The 21,259-nt window shown below is 57.7% G+C and overlaps 5 protein-coding genes across 5 annotated transcripts; all 5 read left to right on the forward strand.

Annotated features, from left to right (window-relative positions):
- The first annotated feature begins 311 nt into the window (after positions 1 to 311).
- On the forward strand, positions 312 to 3,244 carry L226DRAFT_531852 (WD40 repeat-like protein). Its single transcript, XM_067680156.1, has 5 exons — positions 312 to 547; positions 712 to 804; positions 988 to 1,412; positions 1,842 to 2,382; positions 2,484 to 3,244. The coding sequence occupies exons 2-5, from the start codon at positions 768 to 770 to the stop codon at positions 2,765 to 2,767; spliced, it is 1,287 nt and encodes a 428-aa protein (XP_067539080.1). The 5' UTR covers positions 312 to 547; positions 712 to 767; the 3' UTR covers positions 2,768 to 3,244.
- A 695-nt stretch (positions 3,245 to 3,939) lies between these two features.
- Positions 3,940 to 6,293, forward strand: L226DRAFT_457763 (H+/nucleoside cotransporter; the record flags this gene model as incomplete). The annotated part of the gene is made up of 8 exons (XM_067675395.1): positions 3,940 to 4,220; positions 4,370 to 4,405; positions 4,604 to 4,781; positions 4,842 to 4,939; positions 4,986 to 5,255; positions 5,304 to 5,717; positions 5,783 to 6,196; positions 6,254 to 6,293. 8 exons carry the CDS (start codon positions 3,940 to 3,942, stop codon positions 6,291 to 6,293), a joined length of 1,731 nt encoding a protein of 576 aa, XP_067539081.1.
- A 3,111-nt stretch (positions 6,294 to 9,404) lies between these two features.
- Positions 9,405 to 11,443, forward strand: L226DRAFT_568136 (uncharacterized protein; the record flags this gene model as incomplete). Its single annotated transcript, XM_067684134.1, has 2 exons — positions 9,405 to 9,836; positions 9,896 to 11,443. The coding sequence occupies 2 exons, from the start codon at positions 9,405 to 9,407 to the stop codon at positions 11,441 to 11,443; spliced, it is 1,980 nt and encodes a 659-aa protein (XP_067539082.1).
- Positions 11,444 to 12,260: 817 nt separating this feature from the next.
- On the forward strand, positions 12,261 to 13,329 carry L226DRAFT_543822 (uncharacterized protein; the record flags this gene model as incomplete). The annotated part of the gene is made up of 2 exons (XM_067682227.1): positions 12,261 to 13,125; positions 13,259 to 13,329. The coding sequence occupies 2 exons, from the start codon at positions 12,261 to 12,263 to the stop codon at positions 13,327 to 13,329; spliced, it is 936 nt and encodes a 311-aa protein (XP_067539083.1).
- A 581-nt stretch (positions 13,330 to 13,910) lies between these two features.
- On the forward strand, positions 13,911 to 16,495 carry L226DRAFT_428830 (uncharacterized protein; the record flags this gene model as incomplete). The annotated part of the gene is made up of 2 exons (XM_067674682.1): positions 13,911 to 13,959; positions 16,143 to 16,495. Coding segments are annotated over 2 exons (402 nt in total), but the record flags the coding sequence as incomplete, so codon positions are not given.
- Between the last annotated feature and the right edge of the window lie 4,764 nt (positions 16,496 to 21,259).

Here is a 21,259-nt window from a genome sequence, read left to right on the forward strand (position 1 = left end):
TCTCCTGTTTGTATTCTACACTCGGAAGATGAGGAGACGTACTGCGGTGCGGCGCGTCGTGTTCGAGTAGCGGTGGTGTGGGATAGCGACGGTTTCCTGCTTGTGCGCTACTATATCCATAACGATGTTCCACGACTATCATGCTCCCTTGTAATATTCTGTATTAATAGTAATGTCTTTTTTGTCGTATGCTTCATTACGCAATTTACACATTGAAATGTCTGCTGCACTCGAGGGTACATAGCTTATTCTCCTCGAAGTGGGCGAATCCAAGTTGAACTTCGCGAGAACTTGAACCTTGGCGTATCTGGGTTAGACGCTGGTGTTTAGCTGTGAAGCAGATGTGGACTCATCCTTAACTACGACTGCGACGTGCTCTGCTTCGCTCTCTCATGCTGCTTGCCTAGATATCCTGCCACACTATCTGGTAGACGCACGTTTGTACGACTAGACGACCTCCCACGGATCACACTTGAACACACTTCTCGACCTTGCGTCACCGTTCGAGGTCCGCAGAAACACGAGTTCGCAGGCTGTAAACCTTGAGGCACGTCTCCGTCCGCGATGATAATCTCTGACATTGGCTAGGCTGACCTCTTGCCCTGGTGACGACGCTCGAAACCCCCTGCTGACCGCGGACGCGTACGCGCACGCGCAACACCCCCTCGCCTTGCCTGGCGGATCCCTGTGCGATGCGCATGAAACATATAGGAAACCCGGTACGCGCGAGGACGAGTCTGCGCAGACACTACGAATCTCCGCCGATCATGACACAAACGACAACACTCCAGTACGAGGCTCCCTGTGAGTAGCCTGTTGCTCTTGGATCTGCGAAGAGAGGCACCCATCTCATCTTTCCATCCACCCCTCCTTCCATCGCCACACACACACTTCGTCTACCCCCCAACCTACCACATGTGCGCTCGCTCATAACCATCCATCCCTTCCCAATCTCCGTCCATCCGACCGGGGATCCCGCCAACCCAGGGCCCGTCTACGCCCTCGACTGGTGCAAATCCGCCGCCCCGGGGCAGCAAATGCGGCCGCGCTCCGCCTTCCGGCTCGGGATCGCCTCGCTCACGTCCGACTACCGGAACCGGATCGCGATCGTGGGGCTGCAGGACGAGCGGGTGCTGGTCGAGGACGACGACTACGGGGACTACCCGGACTTTGTGACGCTCGTCGAGGCGCAGCACGGGTACCCCGCGACGCGCCTGCAGTGGCAGCCCGCGACCGCGAACAGCTTTGCGTGGAGCCAAAAGGCCGCGAGCGCGGAGCTGCTCGCGACGACGGGGGACGCGCTGAGGGTGTGGGAGTATGCGAGCGATGGGCCGGCCGCGGGGAGCGCGTATGTGGGGAGGCAGTCCAGCGGGGGCGGGCATCGGTTGACGTTGAAGACGGCGCTGTCGGGGGTGAGTGGTTGTTTCCTTCCTTTCTTGTCTTGACTACCGGAGTGAGAGTGCGTGTGCGTGTTGGATGGGATCTGAGAGCGAGGGGAGATGGCCGAGAGAAGAGCATCTTGGTGCGGATCTGGCGGTGGACCCATAAGTCCCTTCGTGCACATCGGGCACTGCGCAGTGTGCCCGTGCGTGAACGTCGCATCGCTGCTCTTCTCTGAGCTTCTCTTCCACGGTGGGGTTATTCAGAGGATCTGCCGATCCTCTGCGCCATCGTTCGACGCGAGTTTGCTGGTTTACAGCCGGGATACTCTTTTGCATGGGAGCATATTCGTCATCTCAGATTCCCTTCTGATTCGATCACCTTGTTGGCGAGGTGGTATGCCCTTCCATGTCTCGTCCAGAATCATGGGCGTCCGGTGTTCTAACCATGTCTCTTTGCAGCAAAGTAAAGTCCAGAACAACAACACAGGCGCGCCGCTCACAAGCTTCTCTTGGAACGAGAAGTCGCCCAGTCTGGTCGTCACTTCCTCCATCGACACGACCTGTACCGTCTGGAACATCGACACCTCCACCGCCATCACGCAACTCATCGCACATGACCGTGAGGTCTACGACGTCGCCTGGCTGCCTGGGTCTACAGACATCTTCGTCTCCGTCGGGGCAGACGGCTCGCTACGCGCATTCGACCTGCGCAGCCTCGAGCACTCGACAATCCTGTACGAGACCCCGGCGCCGAAGAACGTCCCCCCTCCGACGGCGTCCCCGTCGAGCTCCGCCCGGCCGCCCACGTCGCCGCTGCTGAGGATCGCGTTCAACCCGGCGGACTCGAACTACATGTCGACGTTCCACATGGACGGGACGGACATACAGATTCTGGACATGCGGAGTCCGGGACAGCCGGTTATGGAGTTGAGGGCGCACCGGGCGCAGGTGAACGCGCTGGGATGGAGTTCTACAGATTCGCAGCTACTAGGGACAGTCGGTACGTTCTCCGTTTCCCCGCTCTATCTCTCTCCCATGCTCTCTCATACACTCATACTCATGCTGGACGTCTGTCTTACCTCACCCCCCTCCCTTTCACAGGCGACGACTGCCAGCTGCTGGTGTGGGACCTGTCGGCGCACACGTCGCAGAACCCTGCGGCGTCGCCGCGGAACGCGAGTACGGGGCTGAGCTCGCCGCGGCCGGACGCGAAGAAGCGGGTGGTGGCGGACCCGGTGATGGCGTACACGGGCGCGAGCGAGATCGTGAACATGGCGTGGTCGCCGCAGATTGCGGGCATGTCGATGAACACGGGGCACACGACGGGGCCCGGGGAGTGGATTGCGGTCGCGATGGGCCGGTCGATCAAGGCGTTGAAGGTTTAGTGGTGGGTGGCCGACGCGCCTTGGCCGTGCTGCTCAGTGCTTTACTGCTTTCTATGACCTATGGAGGAGCCTGAGGTCGTGTGCCTCTGGCCTTGGGGGCAACGTTGACTTCATGGACGCTGGATGTCCGTGCCTCGGTGCGCCTGGATTGGGGAGGCGGCCGTGCCGGAGAGGATCAGGGACAGCAAGTACAAAAGCTGTCGGTGTGTATGATATACGGATTTCGGACTGGTGGACCTGGCTGGACGCATTCGTACTAGGTGCAGATGGGCTGTGCTACGTGCTGCAGTGTGGCGTTGGAGGACCATGGTGCGTGGTTCTTATCAAACCCTTGGCAGGAGCAGGATGTCGGCGCGCAACGTGGGCTCGTAACATGTATACGTCACCGGCGGCGTCGTGTGAGCAGCGACAGGTGGGTTCAGGTGGGCTGTCGTGAGCGGGTGGTCGGCGGCTTGGCTTGTTCAGTCGGTTGGTGGTGGGTTTGACAGCACAAGGTCCGTAACGTTTCATGCTCGCGTGCACATTTGCGGGCACACGGCCTACACAGCCAACGTCGCGCTCTGGTATCTAGAGTACGTGTTGCTGATGGTGGATGGCACGCCTGTCGAAGTATACCCCCGACTAACGCTCCGTATCATCCAAACACCGCGGCCGCCTATCCACACCACTGACTTATCACGGGCCCCATGCTCACATCAGCCTCCTCACCGCCCTGTAGCCCTTGATACGGAGGTAGGCACTCGGATGCATTTGAATTTTGCACACCGTCGGCGATGCGCAGAAGCCCTGCATACTTAGACGACGAAAGAACGAACGAGAGTTACCGCATATCTATATCCCGGCGGCGCGCTCCTCGCCGGGACTTCTCGTCCGGTTTGCTCAAAGTTTGCATCCTCGCGAACGATCTGGAGCGGGGTTCTGGCTTATCTGAAGTTAGACGATATGGGACCCGCCTCCAGGCACTCCGTTTGGCGATTGATGAGGAGGACCGCGTGGTGCATCCCATTCCACAGCGCCAACGCCAAATCTCGGACCCCGCGCGAGTATATCAGCCTCTGCTCTCCGCCGCGGCCGCGCTCCTTGCTGCACTCGTGTGCCTTGCCCCGCTGCCCCCCTCGCGCGCGTCGCCCAACCCATAGGCCAAGGTCGTCATCGCTGAAGTCGACGTCAAGATGAGCACCAGCATCGACCAAGCCGAGCGCCTCGAGCGCAAGCAGTCCCAGTCCTCCGGGAGCGACTCGATCGCCAAGGTCGACCCCACCAACGTCAACACCGACGTGCATGTCGCCGACCCCGAGAAGCAAAGCCCCGCCCACCCCGAGGACGATGAAGACGTCTCTGCACTCACCAAGCTCTACCGGCGTTTCCGCCCCGTCGTCCTGCTCGCTCTCGCCGGTGCCATCCTCGGCTGGTGGATCTGCTCGACCATCCTCCCCGCAACCCGGCATAGATGGTGCGCCCGCCCTCTTTTTATCTCTCTCGCGCGCGCGTGAGCTGCCGACGGCTCGGGTGCTTGCGCTCGATCGATCCTGCGGTGTCGCGCGAGGCGCATTTTTTTGCCTCGGGCGTCACACGTTACTGATCGCTTTGTCACATTTGCAGGATCGTGCAGACCCTCTGGGCGTGGTTCTTCATTATGTGAGTGTTGCTCTCAACTCGAGGGGTCGGGGAACGTGCATGTTTGCTGGGAGAAGACGTGGACGCTGCAGGAAGGTGAAGTCGGCGAAATCTCCCCCCTGCGCCACCGCATGCGCAGACGGAGCTGACCTGCACATGACTGTTGATTACTCCCGACTCCGGACGGACATGAATCTTCCGCTGACCTCGCATTATTAGCGTTATCGCCTTCCGCTTCATCCCCAACTCCGTCGTGACGCGTCCCGTCGAGGCTGTATGGGTTCCCTGCGTCCAGACGCCGTTCTTCAAGCTCCCATACTATGTTCGCCTCGCCATGGGATGGCTTGCGCTCCTCGGCATTGTCTTCGGCTCGGCCTTTGGCTTCAAGCTGGAAGCTGTTAGTCCATTGCTTGTGCTAACACGCGTGTGCGAAGAACATTGATATACGTCTTTGCAGAACACTACGTACGGCGACCGTGCGATCTCCGTCCTCGGTCTGTTCGTCTTCCAGTTCTGCTTCTGGGCATCCTCCAAGCACCGTCGCCACATCCCATGGTGAGTCCCATACCTCTGGAGTAGGAAGCCTGCTCACACCTCAAAGGCCGACCGTTCTCGTTGGTCTCTTCGTCCAGCAGGCGATCGCCATGTTCGTGCTCAAGTCCGGCGCTGGTTTCTCGATCTTCAAGTGGATCGCATTCCTTGCGTCGGACTTCCTCTCCCAGGCGCTTGCCGGTGCCGAGTTCTTCTTCGACGCTGATACTGTTGCCAAGCACTGGTTCTTCGTCAACACTCTGTCGTCGATCATCTTCTTCATTGCCTTCGTGCAGATGATGTACTACCTCGGTGTCATGCAGTGGCTCATTCGCGGATTGTGAGTACTCAGGCCGAATTATTCTCACGGGTTGCTGACTGCTCGCAGCGCATGGTTCTTCTTCAAGATCATGAACGTGTCTGGCGCTGAGGCCGTCGTCGCCGCTGCCTCGCCGTTCATTGGCCAGGGCGAGTCTGCGTGCCTTGTCCGCCCCTATGTCGACTACATGACCGAGTCTGAGCTGCACCTCATGATGACCTCCGGATTTTCGACCATCGCAGGATCTGTGCTTTCTGCCTACATTGGCTTGGGCGTGCCTCCAGAGAACTTGGTCACCGCGTCGGTCATGTCGATTCCTGCGTCCATTGCGATCTCAAAGATGCGTCTCCCTGAGATGGACGAGCCCGTCACCCGTGGACGCGTCACCGTTGACCGTGGCGAGCAGAAGAACGCGCCCGTGAACGCCCTCCATGCGTTCTCGCAGGGTGCGCTCTTCGGTCTCATCGTCGCCGGCCAGATCCTGTGCGTACTCCTTGCCTAGCATTGCATGTGTGACAGACCACACTGACCCCGCGCTTGCCACTCAGGACCAACGTGCTGACTGTCGTCTCGCTCGTCGCGATGATCAACGGCCTGCTCACCTGGATCGGCAAGGGCTTCGGCATCCACGCGCTCACGCTCCAGCTCATCCTGCGCTACGTCTTCTACCCCGTCACGTTCTTCATCGGGGTGCCGCGGAACGAGATCCTGCGCGTCGCGGAGCTGCTCGCGACGAAGCTCGTCGAGAACGAGTTCGTCGCGTACCTCGAACTCAAGGCGATCGCCGCAAGCGACAACCCGCTCTCCGCGCGCGCGTACACCATCGCGTCGTATGCGCTGTGCGGGTTCGCGAACTTGGGCTCGCTGGGTATCCAGATTGGCGTGTTGAGTGCGCTTGCGCCGTCCCGCGCGAGGATCATTGCCCGCATCGCGGCGTCGGCGATGATCTGCGGGTTTATCTCGTGAGTCTTCCATCATTGCTTAACTCTCGACGCTTGGAAACTGATGTCATCGTGCAGCACACTCCAGGCCGCCGGCATCGCTGGTATGCTTGTATAATAGCACCTGCGTGTTGAGGTATTACGTGTGGCCTACTAGCTGCTACATACCTGCTGCTGTACGATGGTGAGATGCTCGGATTGTCGTTTGTGTTGTCGGATGATGTTATATTCTATCGCTATGACTTGGGGTTCCCCTGCGCTACGGCTGGGGGACGAGGGATGGTACTGTTAGCGTACTAGTACTGACTTAGGTACACGACCTGTAACTGCAAAACCTTACGTAGAACGCCTGAATGCTAATCTCATGGCTCTTCTTCCCACCTGGCCTGTGTTGTCGTGTGTTGAACTTCGGGGTGCGTCCCACTGGGGGGTGAAACGTTATACATGCCGTGGAGGAACTTCAACTCACAACGAGAAGATACGCTTGATGCACGCACAGATGAGAGGATGAGCACGAGATTCAACTCAAATTCAAATTCAAATGTGTACGGTAGACTACTGCGATGTTATGGCAGGTAAATACTACGTACTAAAATGCGATGCGCGAAACGCGGCGTATATCGAGCGCCATGGAGTGCCTGAGGGTACACGTAGAATGGGTCAACACCACGTTCGAAACGTGGCAAAACTTGCCAAGCCGGCTGCGGGAGGCACCGATTGGACTCGGAGCCAGCGTAGATGGGACGTAATCCTGATCCGCGCGGCACAGGAGGAGGTCCTAATGGTCCCAAGATCGTAAGCAACCCTTCCATCCGAGTCGAGTCCACTTTCTATAGGAGTTCCACCCAAGGTCCAGAACTCCATCGGGATCATCCGGGGTATATGCCTAAGACGCAGGGGGCGCCCTGTCCTGTGGCCACTGCAAAGGGGTAGAACATACCTATCAGTACAAGTTTGTAGAGTGCATTGCGACACGAGGACTTACGCTAATATGCAGCCATAACGTCTCCGCAGACGCAGGGCTAGCCGGGCTTCACGTCCGGATGAACTCACAAGGACCCTGTTCACGGTCGTCAGTGAGATAATGTAATCGTGGACAGCGAAAGAAGACGAAGACGCACGGAGCAAGAGCTTAACTTCCATCCGATCGTCCTCCTCTAGAGTGGTAAGAGGATTACTGGCTTGGTCCACAAGCAGTGTTCTCGAGAGCCTTCTGGACCCAACGGGCATACGTCTTGCACGTCCGTGGCAGCTGCAACAGCCGAGACGCATTCGTTAGTTTCTTGTCCAATAACACACATAACAAACTGAAGAAAGAAAGAAGCTGACAGCCCCAAGATCTCGTCCGTGGGACGAGAACAAACTTGGGCGAGCCAGACACGGGCCGTGATGCAGATGGAGCACACAACTGTCCCGTACTCACCGTGTACGTCGGAAGATAAACATCACGCATCCCAGCGCGCACCTGGCGCAGGCCTCGCCTGGTGCGCAGCAAGGGTCCCATTGTGCTCCAATAAGACTGGAGAGCATCAGGGCGGCGGGTCTTGATGGACTCGTTCTCCGAGCCCGGGCGGGGTAGACGGCGAGCGTCGTCTTGAGAAGTTTGTCTGTGAGAGAAGAGGGAGAGGGGAGTGGTGCGGTGTATGTTTCGAGGGCGAGAGCGGCCCATCTTTGGCTTGGAGGCGCAGCTCAGCTGATGAGAGAGGGGAAGAGGGTTGGGAGAAGCTGTCTGAGGTCAACTCGAGGAAATGGGGAGCCTTATATACCTGTCGCTGGCTATTGTCGACCTCGTCGATGGCGTGAGTACTCTGTCGCGCTTTGTCCTGGGTGCGGACCCGGGGTCTCAGGAGGTTACTGCGCATTGGGGAGGATAATGGTGTTTCGGGACATGTGTCCCCGAACTAGCGGCCTGAACATTGATCGGTCGCATAGCATGTCGTGCAGGGTTGGACACGACTTGTCACCGCACGCACCTTGCTAGACAGCCAGCGGGTCAAGGCGAGTTGGAACCGGAGCAATGACACAAGACCTGTTGAGAGGCTTGAGGACGGTCCACGGCGTGATTGTGCGTATTGCATTGCAATCTCCAATGCATCCTATAGTGCTGAACAGTGGTATATGTTGTCGGTACTAGCAGACCGGTGGAAGAAAGTGATACTGCGTTAACGTGGTCAGCATACACTGCAGCGTCTCTGGGCCATGAGAAGGAAGGCGCACCCGCTCGGCAAAGTGGACAATGCTTCGCTCCTGGAGACGTGCTGACAGTACACTCGGATTGATCGTCAAATCACCGATGGCTTCTGCAACGACACTATTGTCAACGCCGTGGACGGGCCCGGGCACCGGAATTGCGACTCACTATACACGACCTGGAATTGCATATGGCTCTGGCACAAATCCGGTCCAAAACTCCAGCTCCTAACAACGGTTGGACCTGAAGCCCGAGGTTATTGAGATCAGCAACATCCTCATGTACTGAGATATTTGATCTTCGTGGACATCCACGGTGACGGTGACCGGAGTGTCGCCCTCTCCGAGGTTACCAGATTCTTGCGGTAGATTTGCATATTCAGTGTCCCCTAATAGTAAAAAAATACCGGTATATTTGGCTGCGAACCCGATACTGTCAATGCGTTACTTGGAGGATGAGTGAACATCGCGTGGATGTTTGAAGGGAGAGGGCCCAGCGCGCCTACTTCAAGGACCCGAATAAAAAGATAAGATAAGATTTCGGGCGGTCACACTCACTTCTGGCTCGACTTGGACTCGTCACTCGTGTCTCTGACTCTCGTGTCACTCAGCCATCTTTCTGCCGTTGGGCTATCGTTTCGCTCGGAAGGGACTCTTAAAGCATCTGCTGACTACATGTCATTATCTGGTTATTATGCAGCTACTAGGCCCGAAAACGTACTCCATACGGCTCATCAAATGCACACCGTTCGAGGGTGGGGTCAGCAAGCTTCGCTGAAGATGTTCATGTTATCCTGTACTACTGACACAAACATGGTCTTGATTAAAATCGCAGAAGGATCCAACGGAAAAAGACTCGAACGGAGCCAGAGCCAGGGCTGACTAGTGACTTCGGCTGGGTCAGTGTTGTTAGCCTCCACGACGGTACCTGTGGCCAGCAGTCGTGGCTTTCGTTCCTCCTCCTTGTCCGGGTACCACGTCCCCTTCGCCGACCTCGTCGCTCCTTCAGTCCTCCTGCCTTGCAACGACTTCGATCACCATGACTAGCGTATCTCTAGCGCACACTGCAGCAGCATTACCGTTCAACGACGCAAGCACAGGCATGGTCTTCACGCCCTTCATCATCATGGTGCTTGCCTTGTTGCTTGTGCTTACGCTAGTCATCCTCGTCACTCTGGTCGTCTTCATGGTTCGCAGCCACCGCCGCGCAACTCAAGCCACAGAACAATCGGCCGACGACGTCGAGAGTCAAACGGTCAAGGACGCATACTTCGAGGTCGTCGACCATGGTGTCAAGTCAGCCTCGCTCTGGTCACGCCTCTCGTGCTGGATGCCTCGCCTATCTGCGCGCGAGCCGGAGCCCGAGCTCCCTTGGACGGTCTACAACGTCCTCCCACACCTGCGTCCGAAGGCTCCGCTCCACGTTCGGCTACTCAAGGCGGTCATGTTCTGGAGGAAGGAGGAGGTCAAGGTGAGTTGTCGTTTATACCGTTTTGTTCAGGGAGGCTCATGCCGTGAGCTTCGTATTAGCGTGAGCCCTTCACTGTGGCCGACGCGCAACGCGCCAAGGAGGAGCTAGAGGCAAGAACAAGCACTCAGGCAGCCGCAGCTGCTTGCATGGTCCAGTCGGAGGAGGACATCCGGTTTTGGTGGTCGTCCGTCCAGATTCCGGAGATCGTCATCCACCCCTGCGACGGCACGCCATGCACCATGGTCAACGAGGCCCCTGCTGCGATCGCCTCGAAGGCCGTCGATATTGTCTCTGAGATCAGTACCGCCTTGACGATGCTCGAGGCCAACAGTCCCCTGCCACTTGTATCAAGCTCAGAATCAGCCACGGTCCCGCCTCTCCCACTAGGCGCTTCCTTGGATGCCCTCGAGGTGCCGATGCCGTCGTCGACAGCTCCGAAGGATGAGGAGCAGATCGAGGAGTCCGTCAATGTATCCAACTTCTCGGGTAAGGCGTTCGTCCTAGGAGCGCCTCCGAAGAGGAAAGCCTCCTCTGCACTGGCGCTCACTACGACAAGCGGCGACGTCGCTGCTTGTGTACCATTTGCGATGTCGTCCTCGCCCGATCTGCCTCCAGATGCCGAGGCTGATTCCAAGTTCAGCGCAGCTTCGACAGGGCATGAGCTCGACTCCCCGACTACCCCTCCGCTCGTCGCCCAGTCGGCCCCCTTCTCTTTCGTTCTTGCGAGCACCTCGTCTGCGACCTCTTCTTTCACCGTCGCAGATCCTACCCCTAGTCCTGCGTCGACTGCATCTGAGCCCGACTCACCTATGCTCCTCACGCCCATCACTGAGCCGCTCGACTTCCCTCTCGTCATCATCCCCACTCCAGCAGATGTCCTTGAGATCTCTACGCCGTCGTCGACGGCCTTCGAAGATCTCAAGGGCAAGGGGAAGGACGTGGAGTGTTTCAAGCTCGACGCTGGATGCTATAGGGCACGCTGCGTCACTGGTTTCGACAGTCCCCTAAGGCTCGGGCTTGGGCTCAACCTTGAGGAGGTCCAGCGACTTGAGGAAGAGGAGCCGCAATTCGTCATCGGCGAGCTCTCTCCTGGTAACTCGGAGGACAGCATCTTCGACGACTCCCCCGGCGACGTGCCCTGGTTTATGAGGGCGTCATCCAGCACCAGCTCGACCAAGTCGGTGCCTGATATCTTGCGCGCTCTCCAAGAGGTTGCCCCGGAGTCGTCGACATACTCGGACGACTCTTTCTCGTCTCCAACCGCCGGACCCTCGCGGCTGCCCTTCACTGGTATCCTCGAGGTCATCCAGCGCCACCTCCCTCCCTCGGAGTCCGCCGACAACTTCACCATCGGCTCGCTGAGCCCGTGGTCGACGTGCTCCGACATCCTGGATGCATACCGCGACGAGGAGGACGAGGTGGTTCACCACATCCGCAACCGCGACAGCACCAACCCGCCCGTTCCGCCTTACGGCTCCAACCCTATCGGCGCCTGTCCAAGCCAGGCCTCGGTTCCGAGTTGGGGGATGTCGTTGGCATGGGGCGCGGCTCCGCTCCGAGCTCTGGCTCGAGAGTGGGTCGCGCTTTCGTCGTCGGTTGCTGGGTAGTACTACGAGGTGCTACCCTATGCCTTCTGATATGTTGGCATTTCGCCGCCATTCTGAGTAGAGTAGTCTGCTCCGCTCAGTTTAGAGCCGGCTTTCCCTTCTTTCTCCTTCGGTTTCTGCAGTTGTGTATCTCAACATCTCGCTCTCGCTCTAGCTCTGTCTACTTGCATATCGCACTGTGTAATCTTTTGAATGGAATGAACGGAATAGGTCGAGCCTCTCGCTCGGCCTTTGCCGATGGTGAGCGCTCTCCTCGGGTGTCCACGTATGGGCCCCGCCCCAAGTTTGCCTCGAGGCTACTCGTCCTTGTTCCCATATATATGGTTGTGTTCGGGGATCTAACTTCTTCGCCCCTCTCCTCTGCAGTCAAGATTGCATCTGCTTCCTGTGATATCGTGAGTACTCATCCGAACTCGTGCGTCGAAGTAACTTCAACTAAACTGATGATAACACCAGGCATGAACAGAATAGGTGCTACGCACTGCTGAAATTTCAATATGATTGACGCGAGTCCATATGCATGATAGACTTCGAAGTGCCATGCGTCTTCACTCTCTCACGCGCCGTCCATGCTGACATGCGGGAAGCGCGTTGGGAGAGCGACAATGCCCGCAGCACGCTTCTCGAGGCTATGGTAAAGACATGAATTGGCTGTGCTCTTGCTGAAAGGTCGCAGGCAGTGCGGCTTACGGGGCTTCATATACCCCTCCAAAATAGGTGGCCCTCTTGCCCGCCGGCTGCCGTCTCCCTGGTGAGTCGATATTGCGACATCACACCCGTCTCTGATCCATTTTGACGACAGCATCCGATTGGTTGAATGTGGCTTTTGAGCACCGCTCGTGCCGAGCTCAAGTACTTTGTAGGCCCCGAAGACGTCCCCGATGGCTACGCGATCCTCTCGCACGTCTGGCAGGGCGACGAGCAGTCGTTCAAAGACATACAGGATCTTCAGCAGAGATGTGCTGAAGAGGGTACCAACCCTCGCGACTACGCATCGGAGAAGATCAAGAGGCTTTGCCAATTAGCGGAATTGCATGGGTACGCGTGGGCGTGGGCCGATGCCTGCTGCATCGACAAGTCGAGCAGTTCCGAACTGTCAGAAGCGATCAATTCCATGTATCGCTACTACACCCTTGCACGGGTGTGCTACGTCTACCTCCATGACGTGCCGTCTCGCGAGCATCGGAGGCGCTTCCAGACAAGCAAGTGGCACTCCCGTGGGTGGACGCTACAGGAACTCATCGCACCGGCAACCGTCTTCTTTCTCTCGGCGGAGTGGGATCTCCTAGGGACCAAGCTCGACTTCTCGCGGACACTCACGGAGATCACCAATATCCCCCAGGAGGTGCTGACGCTCGCGAAAGACGTGAGAGATATCAGCATCGCCCAACGTATGTCTTGGGCGGCACGCCGTCAGACCACGCGACCCGAAGACGAGGCTTACTGCCTGATGGGAATCTTCGGTATCAACATGCCCACCCTCTACGGCGAAGGAAGAGCGGCTTTCCGCAGATTGCAGGAGGAGATCATGAAGAAGTCGGTTGACACTTCCTTATTCGCCTGGGGATTCAACGTGCACTATGTCCAACCATGTACCTCTACTCGGTGCACTTTGCATTCCAGACCCAACGCACACTTGTTCGCCATGTCTCCGCGGGACTTCTTGTACTCTGAGGGAATATGTTTCAAGGAGCCGCGGCATCTTGAACGGAATGAGGTATGTCGGCACTCTAAGCAGGCATTACTCGCGCTGATCGGACATTTGGATGGCTGTAGCTTCCCCACACTTCCACAGAATTTACTGCCATCATGCAGCGACTCCCCAGATTCACGATCACACCATACGGCGTACTCGCTCAGATGGCGGTCCTTCACGTCGGTCATAAGCGTTTCGCATTGTTGCTGAGTTCGAGAGTACCAGGCCCCAACGATCAAGAGCTTCTACATGCGGGACCGCTCTGCCTCGAACTCTACGGCTGTCCCGAAGCTGTCTGTCCCACGAGACCTATCTATCACCCTATCCGGAGATGGATACGGGAGGTTCTTCCCCGTGAGCCGCGATCTTTTCACGTAGCATGGCGGGAGTTCTACCTCTCGCTCGAGCCCTCTGTGAAGACGTCCGCCCGGAACATTGCCCATCCCGTCAACGCCTCGCTCTTCTCCCCCTTTCACGTGGATACGGCCGCTCTCTTGCAGAAACTGGGTGACTGCGGAGTCGAGGAGATTGTCCCGCTAAACCGTGAGGCTCTGCGGAATCCGTGGACTGGGGATCCTCCTGCCACCTTCCTCTTCCGGACGCTCTCTGCTTACTCTGATCGTAACACCATTTGGGAGTTTCTTGTCTCTCTTGGACGATGCGACCAGAAGTCCACGGCGTTCAACTCCGAGCCTCGTCACGGTCCCCTCTGGGCGAACGTTACATGTCCTGGTGGAGAGCTTGGCGACGAAGGCGCCTCTCTTCTCTCTGCCCCGCTACACAACGACACCCACGACTGCGCTGTCGACCACATCGATCAGTGGCCTGGGAGTACCAGGCTTACTGGTGTTCTGACACCTCGTGCTTTCAACAAATCAGGCTCCATCGTCACGCGAACCCTTCGATATGTCCAGTTGACCTTTACACCATCAAATCTGCAACCTCTCGGGGCGCCCCTCCGACTTCAGCTCCAAGTAGATATCCTGGAACCCATCTGCCCACCCCTTGGCTACCTCAGCGGCACTACCGATGAGCTCGAGTCGACATGCATCGAGTCGGACTCGGACTCGGACGATGAATGGTGCGATGAAGTACCCGGTAAACGCCAGCGACGTCTCTCGGTCGATGAGCTCAGTGTTCTGAAGAAGGTGGATGAGAACAGAGATACATGGAAGTCCAGGAGATGCATCAGTGTAGCGCGGGCGGTCTCGCGAGCAAGAAAGGGCATCACACTATTCCTATGAGCAAGTCGCAACTATATCCAATACGGTTATTACTTTCTAATGCCTTCCTACAGCGACGAGCCGCCAGATACCCCGCCATTCAGCTGGTGGCCGTGAAGGAATGTCGCTGTGGTACCACATAATCTCAGTCGACTCTCATGCTTGTCACGTGGTGGCCTTGTGCTTGACGGCATGCTGAGACGGAAGGCTTGAAGCTCGAGCCAGCGCGAGTGACATATTCATGAACACGGACTATCATACTAATTCTGTCCCAGATCATATTGTATGCACTATAGGCGACCAATTGTGAGGACAATCCGATTACTGACAACAGCTAGCCGGGGTCGCGACGTGTTGGCATGCATCAGTACTCCCCCAAATGTCTTATTTGTCTTATTGTCTTATTTGGTTCTAGGGGGGGAGAGATCGCACTCCCCTGACTCCTCACCATTTCCGATTTTTGTGAAACTTGGCACACTGGTACATTATATATTGATCATTCATCGTACAAAGTTTGAAGGCCGTGCAATGAAAACTGCCTATGTTGTGGATGTCAAAACTTCGGCGGCTCTGGGGGTCTTATTTAGTGGCTGGTGGCTGTGCTGCAGCTTATTGCTTGAGCGCTCTTATTCGTCTTATCTTGTCTTATTTGGCTAAATAAGACAAATAAGACATTCGGGGAAGTACTGATGTGGAAAGCAGGTGAGAAGAGAGTCGACTGCACATCATGAGTGCGCACGGGGAAAGGACCAGCCATCATGCGTTCGTCCTCCCAGCCGCTGAGGGGGACCACGATGTGTCTTACCTATTGCCTCCCGGGGCACGACTCGGGGTCGATTATCTGCGGAGCGTACCAGTAATGGGCAGCGCCAAAATGCGGATGCTACGCAAAGGTGAGCCTTTACCGGAACCACACGGCTTCCAACAGTGAGAGTTGAACATGCGTGGTCTACGAGTTCGACAGCGAAGCCAGTGCAGCCTGGGTAAAGCGCGATGGAAACATGGAGTACTTCCAGCAGGGGCTGGGAGTGGGTGCGCAGGTGAAGCCGCGCTACTATAAAGTGGTCGCGGAGTATGTCCCGGTGTCTTTTGACCCGGAAAACCCGTACGACCTGGCGACAGTGGAGAAGGACAATGACATCGAGCGCGGCAATTTGGTGGCGGCGCGTTGGATCAAGTCCCCAGAGAAGAGGGCTCCGGGGCAGCGCGTCGCGTTTCTACTGATTTCTTTCCTAACAGCGCAGGATGCCAACGAGGCCATTACCCGCGGCCTGTACATCGCCAGCAAGCACGTCCCGGTGCACCGGGACCAAGAGGAGCCACAGCGGTGCGCGAAATGCCACAAGTACGACCCGCCTCACCTCGCGCGCGACTGCAAGGCGATCCATGAAACGTGCGCCAAGTGCGCGTCGATCCTCCACAAGACCACGGAGTGCACGACGAGTACCGGTGCGTCAACTGCAACACGCGTGGACACGCCGCCTCCGAGAAACGCTGCCCCGCTTTCCAACGTGCGATGCAGCGACTCCGCGCGCGATGACCGGAGACGAGCTTCCGCTTCTTCCCCCTAGTCGACGACCCCTACACGTGGGAGACGGTCGACAGCGGGGAGCGCGCCTCCCAGAGGAACACCAACCAGCTAAGTCGCACTCCGCGTCCCCCTCCTTCGCAGCAGCGCGCAGGCAGTCTACTCAGTGACACCCATGCAGATGACTTCGATGACGTGGATGGTGAACCCCTCTCCCCCTCGCAGAACTAATGCAAGAGACGCTCACAAAAGTTCGCATATGGCAGCAAAACCTCAACAAATTGCTGGACGCACAGAGCTACCTCATCAACACGGCACTGGAGGACAGCTACGACATCATCGCACTACAGGAACCATACCTGGACTGGAACAAGCTCACACGGGCACACTCGCGCTGGGTTGTCCTATACCTGAGTGGGCATCACGACGCGCAGGAGCGTACGCGTGCAGTGATGCTCGTCAGCAAGAAACTGTCCACGAAAGCCTGGTACCAAGTCGCAAGCAAGAGCCCGGACATGACAGTGATCTCACTGAAGACAGCGGACGGTGCGCGTATACATCTATTCAACCTTTACATTGACGGAAATCACGACAGGACGCTACATGCGGCTGCGCGGCTCGCGCAGAAGCTGCGGAGGCAGCTAGAGGGCCAATGCCCGCAACACTTCATCTGGCTCGGCGACTTCAACCGTCATCACCCTGCCTGGGACGACCCCCGGAATGGCCACCTCTTCACCCCCAGCAACTTGGACCGGGCGCAGCTGCTGATCGACTACTACACAGACCTAGGGATGGACATGGCGCTGCCGCCGTCGCTGCCTACGCTGCGCGCATCCCGCACGAAGAATCTTACGAGGCCCGACAATGTCTTCTGCTCGGAGGAGCTACTGGACCGCGTCTCGCGCTGTGCAGTCGACATGGTCTACCAGGGCCCCAAGTCCGACCACTTCCCCATCATCACCCATCTTGAAGTGCCGCTCGTGAAGGCGCGGGAGGAGGTCCGCCGCAACTTCCGCGTCGTGGACTGGGAGGAGTTCCGTCGCACGCTTGGGCAGGAGCTCAAGCGCATGCAACTACCTGAGCAGGTCGACTCACCGCAAACCTTTGACGACACACTGGACAAGCTCCTCCACGCCATCAACGTGGCCATTGACGAGCACGTCCCGCGCACGTCTGTCACACCCTACACGAAGCCGTGGTTCACCAGCGAGCTTGCACAGGCACGCCAGAAGATGCACAACCTGGCGCATGAGGCAAAACGGTTCAAGGCCGACCCGCAGCACGCGTCTCACCGGGTGTACAGGAAGGCAAGGAACCGCTACACCGACCTGCAATGCTACTCTAAGAAGGACTGCTGGACGGCGTTTCTGGAGAACACGGACGACACGACAATATGGAAGACCAACCGCTTCCTGCGCAGGGGGCCGACCGACGGTGGCAAGTCATGCATACCGGCGATCAGGGCAGTGGACGATGCAGGGCAGGAGGTCTTGCTCACTGACAACAATGACAAAGGAGCTGAGTTTTACAAGACATTCTTTTTCCTGCCCATTGATACTGCTGACATCCCTGCAGACCAGGAATACCCAGAGCCCAAGTATGCATTCCAGCCGATCACCGACGAGCAGGTCCGCCGTGCGATCCAACAACTGAAGTCATTCAAGGTCCCTGGGCCCGATGGCATCCCAAACGAGGTCTATCGTGCGTCAGCAGATGTGCTCGTTCCCATCCTCGGCAGGCTATTCTGCGCGACCTTTCAGCTGCAGTACTATCCGGAGTGTTGGAAGATCTCCGACACAGTGGTGCTACGCAAGCCAGGCAAGACGGACTACACGGTCGCGAAGGCGTACCGCGGCATCGCGCTGCTAAGTTGCCTCTCAAAAATTCTCTCTCGCTGTGTTGCTAACGTGCTGGTCCACTACGCAGAAGCACTCCACATGCTCCCCAACCACCAATTCGGTGGTCGCGCTGGACGGCAGACGACCGACTCGCTCCACTTGGTCCAGAAGACGGTCAAGGACGCTTGGCGGCAGGGCAAGGTCGCCGCCGCGCTCTTCCTCGACATCAAGTCAGCATTCCTGGCGGCGGTCCCTGAACGGCTCTACCACATCCTGCACATGCGCGGGGTGCCGGTGGAGTATGTCCAGTGGCTTCGCGTCAAGCTCACCGGCCGGCGCACGACCCTCAAATTTGATGACTTTGCGTCCGACTCCTTTCTCATTGAGAGGGGTATCGACCAGGGCTGCCCGCTCTCCGTCATTTTATATGCATTCTACAACGCAGCGCTGGTAGAGGCCGCAGACCCCAAAAAAGGCGAGACAGCGGAGGGCTCCATGGACGACGTCACGGTACTGGCCGTCGGCAGGACCTTCCACGCGGTACATGCGCAACTGCACGACTTCATGATGCGCCCCAGGGGTGGGGAAGACTGGTCGCGGACACACCACTCACCCTTTTCTGTAGATAAATTCGGCCTTGTCAACTTCTCGCGCAAGCTCAGCATCAAAAAGGGCCGCCTCGGCCCAGCTTTGCAGCTGCATGCGCATCACATCGAACCCAGCGCCTACCACCGCTTTCTGGGAGTGCTCGTCGACTGCGAGCTCTGACACCACCCGCAAGTGGCCGAGGCATACGCGAAGGGCACAGCGTGGACAACGCTCATGCGGCGCATGGGGCAGGTGCAGCACGGCTTGTCGATCAAGGTGCTTATGCGCCTTTATCAAGCAGTCGCCGTGCCACGCATCCTCTACGCAGCAGACACTTTCCTCCTGCCGGTACGGAAGGAGGAGGGACGCAAGGCATCCACGGGCTCCGTCGGCCACATCAAGAAGCTGGCACAGGTGCAGAGACAGGCAGTACTGACTATTACAGGTGCTATGCGTACCACGGCCACCGACGTCCTCGAAGCGCACCTGCGCATGCTCCCGCTCGACCTCCTCGTCGACAAGATCTGCTTTCATGCCACGGCGCGTCTCTGCTCCCTCCCCTCATCCCATCCACTCCACGCGCACGTCGCGAAGGCCACCAAGCCCGTCGCATCACACAGGTCACGCATGCATGAACTATTGCAACTCTACTCACCGCATGTCTCACAGGCAACCATGGAGAAGATCAAACCGACACGACACCCGCCGCACTGGGAGCCCGCCCACCAGGTTGATATTGCAAGCTCGAAGGATGCAGCAGCCGAGAGCGAAGCGCAATGGGCACTCCGCGAGGGTGTCCGCGTTTACTCTGATGGCTCAGAGCTCGAAGGAGGGGTCGGCGCGGCAGCGGTGCTCTTCGACGAGCACACTCGCAAGTGGACGTCACTGCGCCTGCACTTGGGCCCAGCGGAAGAGCATACCACGTACGAGGCGGAGACCATCGGAGCGATACTGGGGACCGAGCTCGTCAGGCGATCGTGCCGGGTCCGTCGTGCTGCCTCGGTAGCACTGGACGGCAAGTCCGCGATCGAGGGCTCCCTTGTTCGTGAGTCGCGCCCTGGCCACTATCTCACTGACCTTCTGCACGATAGGGTAGCCGCGACCATACGGCATCACAGAAACCTCGTGCTGACGCTGCGATGGGTCCCGGGACATCAAGACATCACTGGTAATGAGCAAGCAGACTGCGAGGCGAAGCTAGCTGCCACCGGCGACTCAAGCTCGATCCGACTCCTCCCCGCTGCGCTCCGCCGTCCCCTCCCGGTCAGTCTTCCAAAAGCAAAGCAAGTCTACAACAAACGGCTGGAGCAACAGGCAGCGGACCGATGGCGCGCCTCACAGAGAGGCGTAAAACTTCGGCGAGTAGACCCATCTCTTCCCTCCACACGCTTTCAGAAGCTGGTTGCGCCGCTGCCACGGCGCAACACTTCGCTGCTGATTCAACTGCGCACAGGCCACGCTCCGCTCAACCACCATCTGCATACCATCGGCCGGGTCAACACGCAGCGGTGCCCGGGATGCGGCGCCGCGAAGGAAACAGTGCTGCACTTTGTGTTGCAGTGCCCAAAATACTCCCTCCAACGTCGCGCCTTCCTCGGCCCCCTTGGACGCAATGGACAGCAGCTCGACTACCTCTTGTCTACGCAGGAGGGCGCAACGCGACTATTCAAGTTTGTCAATGCAACACGACGGCTACACCAGACCTTTGGCAACCTCAAGATACCGGAGCGTAAAGACGGCGGTGGCAGTGATACTGCCAGGGCGACACCACAGCGACTGCGACAAACCACGCTGAGATTTCATTCTTCTTCCTGACCCATTCCCTCTCCCTGATTGCTTGCTCCCCTTGGCAGCACACCCCTCTTGGTACCCGGGCTACGTCTCATTTCCTCTCTGTCGTGTTCTGCGCCAGCGAGTGCCAGTCGCGCACGCCGGCGTCTGCTCCATCGCCAGGAGCGGGGGAGTTCTGACCTGGGAAGGGGCAACCGACCCAGGTACCCCGTTCAGTGATTATTCGTAAAGACGGCGCATGCCCTCGGTTTACCAACCTGCTGCCTTACCCCATGGAGGGTCGGGCGGTGGCAGCAGCCATGGTGGCGCGCGTTCTGGCACTTCCTGGGACCCCCTTACTGTACTCTCTGCTACCGCACTTACTCGTACCTCCCTCCCAGCATCAGCTCTCCCCCTCTGGGCGTCCCTGGGCATCCGAGGGTCACTGTTCCTTTTAGACTTCATTACTGGATACGCTACGTAGGTTGTACATGTCTGTATTGTGTCCGACATGGGGCCCGGCCCTAACGGGACAATAAATGGATTTGAAGAAGAAGAAGAGTTGAACATGCCAACTCCAGGAACGAGCGCAGGAATCATCGATGGAGAGCAATTCATACCATGCGAAGGGGCGGCGAAGTCGGTGTCATATACAGTGCTTTACAAAACTGTTTCCAGAAATTGTGCTCTGGCGCTATTTCGATAATATCTCCGTAACGCGTAACCCTATTAACATGATTCAATTTGCGTTCGATTGCAGTGTTTCTTGGCTTTCCAACGATATATAATATGTGCGATTTCGATAACTTTGGACCGAGATAATATTCAATCTTTGACCACACCTCCTGGAAACAGTTCTGTAACGGGCACTGATCCTATGTCAAAGTCGGGCTGTTTTGAACTTTTTAGGCAATTAGGTCACATGGTATTGTGTGAATATATTACATAATGTTGAACAGTGCTATGCCAGCTCACCAGCATGCTCAGATACCTCACATTCATACCACTACCATGCCCCCGCCGCTTCCATCTGCCACTGTTGAAACCATCATCTCTCTTGCCCAACAAGGCCTCTCTACCTCTGCCATCAGGTCCCGAACTGGTGTCAGCAGGGGTCAGATCAGCAAAATCCGCTCCGCTCACTGTCCTGAGGTCCCCAAGTCCAAGGGTGGC

This window comes from Lentinus tigrinus (genome assembly GCF_003813185.1).
Source record: "Lentinus tigrinus ALCF2SS1-7 unplaced genomic scaffold L226scaffold_5, whole genome shotgun sequence".
Lineage (NCBI taxonomy): Eukaryota > Fungi > Basidiomycota > Agaricomycetes > Polyporales > Polyporaceae > Lentinus > Lentinus tigrinus.